The 9,095-nt window shown below is 37.9% G+C and overlaps 1 protein-coding gene across 1 annotated transcript in view; it reads right to left on the reverse strand.

Annotated features, from left to right (window-relative positions):
* The window catches only part of LOC138043345 (tRNA (guanine(26)-N(2))-dimethyltransferase-like), a 13,877-nt gene extending 6,352 nt beyond the window's left edge, over nt 1–7,525 (reverse strand). The window contains exons 1-6 of the mRNA XM_068889579.1: nt 7,118–7,525; nt 5,317–5,518; nt 4,521–4,752; nt 3,453–3,657; nt 2,723–2,932; nt 990–1,178 (exon numbers count right to left, since the gene is read on the reverse strand). Coding sequence (XP_068745680.1) covers nt 990–1,178; nt 2,723–2,932; nt 3,453–3,657; nt 4,521–4,752; nt 5,317–5,518; nt 7,118–7,418 — 1,339 coding nt within the window. The 5' untranslated portion in view covers nt 7,419–7,525. The remainder of the gene's footprint in view (nt 1–989; nt 1,179–2,722; nt 2,933–3,452; nt 3,658–4,520; nt 4,753–5,316; nt 5,519–7,117) is intronic.
* Nucleotides 7,526–9,095: the final 1,570 nt, after the last annotated feature.

Here is a 9,095-nt window from a genome sequence, read left to right on the forward strand (position 1 = left end):
TCCAGCCCTTCCTGTCGTTGACGAGGTTGCCTATTTGCTTGGACGTCAACAGTCCATCATCATCTCCAAGGAAGCGTTGGATGTACTTTGCTGTCCCGGCCTGCGTCTGCCATGTGTTGGGAAGTATAGAGCATATGAATTGGCTGGGGCATCCTCAGACATGCGCAGTATATGACCTAGGAACTTGAGCTGCCTTGTTCGCACTTGCTCGATCAGAGAGGCCTTGTCTTTGCCATTTCGTAGACACGGTCATTAGAAACTCGATCAGTGTGGCCCAGTGGTTAGGGCGCTTGCCTTGAGATCAGGAGATCCTGGGTTTAAGACCCGCTCTGACCACTCGCTGAATTTGCTCCTGGTAGTCCCTGGTTCAACTTCCCAGCTGCACTTGTAAATAGCCAACTGGTTTGCCTCCGGCCAGTTGGGATTCTTAACAGTTGTTGTTGTCGTGTTCTGTCGTTTCGTTGATTGTTTCATTGGCCCTGAAAAGCCCCTATGGGGAGCGGTCAATTAAGTATGTATCGTATTGTATCAAGCCGCCTTTTAATTCCAAGCAAGATACGGTAGCATGACGGGGCAAATGAATTGATCTTGCTTTCCATGGGTACAATACACAAAGAATCTTAATCCCGGTAGATCTGAAGTGGGTTCAACAATGAGTAAGCCGATTAGCGACGATTAGGCCTATTTGTTCGAAATTCGTAGCACTCAAGTGGTCAGAGGTTAAAATTCATTTCCACTAATATAACACACTACTGTAGCTAACAGTAATATTATTTGAGTCATTAGGCAGCTGTTACAACAATCCTCAGAGAAACCTTGAAAGGGATTCAATTCGTGTAGAAACAACAGAACTTGCTTCTAAACACCATAGGGCTGGGTTCTATGGTAATCAAATGACCATGAAGTCATAGGAGGTTTTAAAGAACTGCAGGACATCTGCATCATTCAGGAGATACACGCTTAGCAGTAAGAAAACTTAGTTAACAAACCATTGTGTGGAGCATCTGTTTTGAGAGCTGTTCTGCATGCATGTGAGCTGGATGCTCTGTAACCAGCTTCAATTACAGCGGATCTTATCTGCACTAAAGAAGGAGTGCTACAGTGAAGTACTCCACACAGATGATCAACTGTGTAGTACAAAGGAGAGTCCACCTCTTCAGCAATGACACTCAATAATCCTGAAGGATAAAAGGCCCAAAAGTGATATTACTGAATAAATTGACATTAAGAAATTAGGACCACAAAAAAGGGTTAAAAGGTGAGTACAACACAAATTGTTCAATTTCCTTTTTCTTTTCATGAAATCAGATTCTTCATTTTAACTGGTCTATTGGGACTGAAATGTAAGGCCTTTCACCTCAAAACTCTTATCCATGGATCAGTCAGAATTATGAATTTTTTGCATCATTGGACTATTATAATTATTATTATTATTTGTTTTGCTTATAAAACCGAGGGGTTTGTGGTAAAATTGGGGAGACACCATGCAATGTGCAAATTTTCATAAAATTCCAAATTATTGAAAGTTAACTTTGCCCCTGAATTGGAAGCAAAAGTAGTAAAACATGGTAAAAATGCTTATCGTTGATAACAAATATACGGTAATATCTTAATTGACTCGCATGGTTTTCACTCATGTGACCAACAACCATGTTTTTTTAACCAAAACAAAAGAAAACATTTGCACAATAGTACAGTTCAATTCCCGGAGCATTGGGTTGGGACACAAACATGGCCGCCTTTTCTTTGTTTAGGGGCACAAACATGGCGGCCGTAACGTCACCTGAAAACCGAGAATATTCAATCCACACCATATTTCAGTGAAGGCAAAAAAAGGAAAAAGATTTATTTACATAAGCTTACGTTTCATAATAATTGTCAATCAGTGTGATGGAGCAAGGGCACTTTTAACTTAAGTACATGTACTGGGCCAAAGGAGCCCATTTGCTATTTTCCTTGCTGTTACCATAGGCTTCAGCGTGACATTGTGAGCTTAAAAGCTTAAACCCCTTAACATTTGGGTGGACCTCTTTAAGTTTACCGCACCATATAAAAAATTTTGCCATTTAAAACGCAAATTTAATCGTGGTGAGTCACGCAGGGAATTATCAGGTCTCAAACCCAGTAGGATGGCCATATTCTTTAGGCAATTACATGCATCAGGGATAGTAGCTTTCATCCTCAACCATGCTAATAAGTCATCTCAAAAGGAAGAGGTTTTTTCACAACACCAGAATAGATGTAAAAAATCTGTAGACTGATTGCCACAAAAGACGCAGTCAGTGTTGTCTTTAAAACCGATTTGTGTGAACAAGTTGTTAGCTGTTTTATGTCAAAACCTACTGTAAAGTGAAAGTAGACTAGTTTTGTACTCTTGACCTGCAAGAAAATGCTAATTTCTCCAGTCTGGTTTACAAGTGCTAATGAACTTATGCCCAATAGTATGCACCTTCTTTGCCCTTTCATCGAGACATGCACTTCCACTTTGTTATTGTAAAGCTAGATTTTTAGTAAAACCCAGATTCAGTTATTGTATTACAGACTAAAGAAAAGTTCATTGGCAATTTCATTTAGTTTTTGTATGGGAGTTAACTAGGAAGGCACTTTGTGATAAAAGTAGGAAGCTAGAAAGAGAATATCAAGTGCATATACATGTAGTGCTCACTAAAGGCTAATTAAATGAGCCCCATGGGTACAGGGTAATAATTTGGCCATCACCCACCAACAATCCTTGCAGATGTATTAAACAGTTTGGGTTGTTCCTTGACACACTTGAGTAACCTGGCTACAAATCCAGTATCATGGATAGGTGCTGTCCATATTGGGCCTCCAAGGTGGAACTTAGAACTGCATTGGTCACATGATGGGCCAATGGGAGGGCCATGAGCAGGAGGGTACTTTTTACTGCGACCTTCCTCAATGCAACGACCCACTGTAAGAAAACATAGCAATTGTGTAGTTTTTACTACCAGTAGTAATAGTGTCAATGAGACACTTAAAGCTTTCAGGAAAATTATTATACTGCAGGTAAGGGGAAAAATAATAATTTATTATTCTCACTAAGAGAAATAGAAAATACAAATTTGACCAAACTTATTTTTGGAAACAATACACATGGTTTATAAAGACCAGTGAATTGTTCACCCTTACAATTGAACAGAAATTCACATCAAATTTCATATACAAATCTAGAAGGACAAGTATCGTAAGTATGAAGTTCAACACATAAAAATATATCTGATAAAAATCCCTGCCAATACACACTGAACCACAATACAAAGTGCATAATTAACTGTACATCGACAAGATATCAATACACATACAAGACTGGAAAGCTGAAACTTTTCCTTTAAAAAAGAAATGAATAAATTAAAAATGAAATAAACAAGTAATTCACTGGTAAAGTTCATACTTTTCATGTATTTCGCCAGGAAAAAAGGTTCACTACTCACTAGGTTGAAGATGGAAAGTTCCACATCCAACACACAAAAACACTAAAGAGTGCTTGCTTGGTGATCTTTTCACCTCCGCAGCACTTGTGAAGACTTGCACAAACACACGAATGTAGAAGTCAACACTGATGCTCAAGAGTGGTTTGATGTAACGTTTGTATCTATTAGCATGACACTCCATAGAGAAGAGTAACAAACGAATTGCCTGTTGAATGGAATGAAACAGAATAACATTTTTAAGTGTTAAAAACACTTTGTTTTATTATCCAACTGTATTAGTTATTGTACAGAAAATGTATGAAACTAGTACTAACATTCCATGATGTACATTTACAGTTAGTTATTGTAAAGTAGAGACCTAGCAAGCTCGTCAAAATACAGCACAACTCATAAAAGTACTCAGCGATACACAATGTACTTCACACCAAAAGATGTCATAAGATATATTTATAATTTGTTGTACAGTGATGCAAGTCTTCAGTAAGTGTAAGTGTGTCTCAATAAAATATTTAACATAAATATTATTATACAATTCTTCTATCTTAGACACTCTTTAAAGTAATTCTTAATTATTGTAATAATATTGTTATATGCATTGTATCTTTATGTGACTTGCAAGGTCACAATCAATCTTATCAAGAGGAAGAGTAGAACTGCCAACCAGAGTGATGGAAGACCTGTTTAGGCCAGTTTAGGCATCAAAGGGTTAATGGGAGTATTTCACTGACTGATTAAACTGTATGTCCCGTCTCACAACAGTTGTTTGTAAATCACTAAATAACTCTGTTTGACGTTAAAGAACCAACACACTGTTTGATAAGAGTAGGGGCCATAGTCCCTGGTGTTGAGGTCTGGCCTTTAAGTTCCCTCCAAAATTTTGCATAAGAAGTGATTTTGTTTTCTCATGGGACCTACAATGGTCCCAAGAGAAACTGGAAACAATGCTTATGCAAAATTTTGGAGGGACAAACAAAGAGTATTATGGTATTTTTGATAGTGGCTAATTACAGCAACACACAACAACACAAAGATCCTAAAATAACATCCAAGATGCAAATCTAAACCAACCATTTCATGACAAAATTTTGCCTTCAAAGATGTGCCTCCATATTTTCCAAAGCAGGCCTCACTGTGGTTTCCACACAAGACACCCATGTCAGTACATGTCACTAAAAGAATTCCACCATCAGATACTGCTTGCACTGTGCTGTCCAAAAATACCGATGCTGATCCATACGGATCAAGATCAATTGCATCAAAATGCCTCGATGGAGGATGACGATGTTTGTACATTAATAACCTGAAAGATACCAGCATAATCTTGTAAGATGTCTGATTCTGAAGAAATGTTTCTGATTCCATGCACTTTACTAGTTTCAGGATGTTTCTGTACATTTCTACAAACGTCTAACATCTTACAGCCCTGCACTGAGCAAACGTTCAATAACTAGATTACCCTTATGGAGTTCTTGTAACCTTCCACCAAAACATCACCTACGATATGTGCTTTCAATAACATGCTATAGCCAAATAATTGCCTTATTATGTGCCCACATATAAAGAGATACAAGTATCACAACACACTACTACTATACATGTAGTTCATACAGTATGATTAGTTTTCTGTAGAAAGTAATCATTATGGAAAGATACCGTTTTTGCTTTGTTAACATATTGACTCCTGTGAGTGAGACTTAGCATATTTTACTCTGTCTACCACCAAATGATTTTACTCGTCAACTGGGACCTGTGTCCTTGGGTGCCTGAGGAGTCAATGGAGACAAAGGCAATATTGGGCAATATGCACTCTCTATTACTGTACATATTACAATATGTCAAAGTTAATGTCATGCTCAAGACTTACCCAGCGTCTTCTTTGCTTGGAATGACTATATGCTGCACATTATTGTGTTGAATGTTCTTCTGTATCATTCTGTAAGCATCTGGACTGATGTCATTTGCAGTTATGCTCTTTACACCTGGAACTTCCAAAGCATACCTAACAGACCGAAGGCCAGAGGCTGCTAATCCCTCCAAAATAGTGATTCCATTGTCACATCCCTGACCTAACAAGGTAAAATGCACCATTGCAGAATAAGACAAATGACTTGTTATCATTACATACATGTAGCTGGGATTCTTAGGAGTTTCAATCTGCTTGTCAGTAGTTGATCTGTGGTCATGTAACAATGGTGGGAGAGGTAAGACTGGATAGGCTATTTACAATCAGTGTCAAAACTGAGTTGACACACGTCATTGTGTCTGTACAGCAGTTTTCCTGCATAGAATGACTAGACTATAAATTTTCCAAACAACCCCCCTCCCCCATTTCAAAGTTGCCTATTTGTAGCCAAAGATCACATGAATTACGACACCACATTGTTTAGGGGGAGGGGGCGAATTGGGTACAGCACTGCTCAAAAGTATGTTACCATCTTGCATTGCATTTCCTGCTCTCAGTGTTTGCAAATATTTAATGAACTTCTTTAGGTTTCAAATTACATGCTCAAAAAATGTGCTCTTAAGTGATGTGTGAGAAATGTAACACAAAACTTATCACTAATTTCTGAACAAATGAAGAATAATCAGACCTTCAAATGATTGACGACCAATTTACTGTGAATAAAGCTGTATGGCTTATGCTAATTTGCAAAACAAAATGAAAATGTTAGCAATTTTTTTAAAAATTTAATTACAAATACAACAATTACACAGACTTACCAACTCTACAATGATAACTACTTACATTTACCATTTAAAATGTTAGCATTGGTAAAAGGGTAGGGTTGTAATTTACTTTTGAGCAGTACTGTAGCCTACATGCAGCAAGCACATCAAAGTTAAAAATGACGGAACAGGGGGTTGAAAAGGTCAAAGTGTTAACTGTAGGTAGATAAAGAACTTCATTACTTCATTACTTGAGAAAGATTGCCTGTTGGGAACAGTTGTTTGCTCAGTGACGTAGCCTATGAATGACTGCGAGGCTGCCAAAGACCTTCTATTGATACAGATCTCACTAATCTTTTATCACGTAAATTGCATTATTGTAATTCTAATTAGTTAAGAAATAGAAAACATACACCGTGTTTCTATCAAGTTATAGAAAAATGAGTGACAGTTTGGGAGAACGAGAAATGGTGTGGGAACACGAGCCACAGGCGAGTGTTTCCACAGCTTTTTCGAGTTCTCCCAAACAGCGTAGTTTCTTAGGATTGTTTTCTAATCTACATAAACATTAGAAAAGTACAAAGGTTGTATCAAAGCAGGGTCACCAGCAGCCTTGCTTCCATTCTTAGGCCAGGTAACTACAACTGTAAAATGGTCTATCAGGTCACAGCTTGATGTTTGCAGGTTGTGAGGACCACTACTGTATTTTACTTCAACTGTTTGAAAAATAAGGTTCGGTACATGCATACATGTAACTAGCAGGGACTAAACTGTGTTCATGAGTTAACTTGGAAATCACTCTCTTTCAAAGCTGTACAATGTACAAGTGTACATATTCGTGGAATATGTTCACCTCGTGTAATGCCATTTGAACCCTGTCTTCATTCATTTTATCCTCATTTAAAACGGCTGGCTTTTAGTTCTTGACATGGATACCTCTTTTGGTGAAAAAAGGCCTGTGGACAAACCGACTATTGATTATATATAGGCATACTTACTGGAAGTTTCTTCAGTTTGCACTTCACTTCTGCAAACGTACACGTCTTGCTCTGACATATCTTCTTTTTGTTCAGCACCATTTATAGGCGAGTTTTTCCGTTTCGTCACTTTCTTTTGGGGGAAAAACTCCTGCGAAAACAGTCTCAATACTGCTGTGCTCAAATCTCGATTAAACTCTTGAACTGGATTGTAAAACACTGAGTTGGAATCTGGAAAACAAATCTCTGCTTTTCCCTCCTTCACTTTGACGTCATTTACCACACCAGTTGAAGAAATTGCGGGTTGTTTACCTTGTTCCATGATGACCTTTTTTTCGGTGTGAAGCACTCCGAAAGATGATATTTTATATTTTGATTGATGTGCGAAAGGAAACACGTTTCATGGCTCGTCCGCCATATTGAATGTTTTGTCGGAACATACACGTCAGGTCAGCGGTTTTAAATAGCGTAGTTTTGTAGGTACCTCATGTATCCCGTATTATAGTGTATTTAAATGATGTCTTCGACAAGATTATAATTTCCGGTATTCGTTCTAGCGCTGGAGCAATAATAGGCCACTTCGGAAAATACCATTATACTCTTTGTTTGTCACCCCAAATTTTGCATAAGCATTGTTTCCAGTTTCTCCTGGCACTTACAATTGTCCCAAGAGAAAACAAAAACAATGCTTATGCAAAATTTGTTGGGACAAACAAAGAGTATTATGGTATTTTCCGAAGTGGCCTACTGGGGACACTGTAAACTGAAATTAACAATTAACACAAAGTCAAATGTTGGCTTTTGAGGAGAGGGGGAAGACCGTAGTACCCGGAAACAAACCTCTCCATGCAGAGTAGAGAACCAACAAACTCAAGCCACGTATGACGCCGAGTCTGGGAATTGAACCCGGGCCACATTGGTGGGAGGCGAGTGCTCTTACCACTGCGCCATCCTTGCACCTCCGTTCAAAACGAGAATAACGTTATCCACCGGATAAATCACTATCCATTGGATAGCGCAATTGGTTTCGCTATGACTTACTCACTAGATATGGTGACTTCATTTGGACAACTGGGGCTTGATGGTTTTAAAGAAGTTTTCATAAATATTTTTGTTTTTCGTTCATTTCAACTTAAGTAGAAATAAAACGCACACGGCGGAACTGAACATAGTGAACAAACTTCGGGGAAAGACCTTATGCATATACCCACCAACAGTCCCCAACTACGTAAGACACGCCAAATTATTCAGTTTCCCACAATTCAGTCATCCATATACATTTACCTTCATCTATATCTATTTACCTCCATTTATAAAAAATTATCACCATCTGTTTTGATATACATTCACCCCTGGTAATTTACCATTATTTACCTTCAATAATATTCATTAACCCTCATATACGTTCATCTATCTTCACTCATATTCATTAACCCTCACATACCTTCATCTACCTTAAATCACGTTCATTAAGCCTCATATACCTTCATCTACTTTCAATCACGTTCATTTACCGTCATTTACCTTCATTCACATTCATTTACCTTAATATACCTTCATTCACGTTCATTTACCTTCAGCTACATTCATTTACTTTCAATCATCTACCTTCAATCACGTTCAATTACCTTCAATTACCGCCATCTACCTTCATCTACCCTCAATCACGTTCATTTACCGTCATTTTTCTTTATTCACGTTTATTTACCTTAATATACCTTCATCTACATTCATTCACGTTCATTTGCATTCATTTAACTTCATTCACATTCATTTACCTTAATATACCTTCATTGGCGTTCATTTACCTTCATTTTCCTTCATACGCCTTCACTTACCTTCATCCACCTTGATTCACGTTTATCTACCTTTCTCTACCATTATTTACCTTCATCTACCTTCTTCTGCCTTCATTCACATTCATCTACTTTTATCTACATTCATTCATGGTCATCAACCGGCATTCACATTCATCTACCTTCATATACCTTCATTCTTC

The sequence above is a fragment of the Montipora capricornis genome, chromosome 3, assembly GCF_036669925.1.
Source record: "Montipora capricornis isolate CH-2021 chromosome 3, ASM3666992v2, whole genome shotgun sequence".
Taxonomy (NCBI): domain Eukaryota; kingdom Metazoa; phylum Cnidaria; class Anthozoa; order Scleractinia; family Acroporidae; genus Montipora; species Montipora capricornis.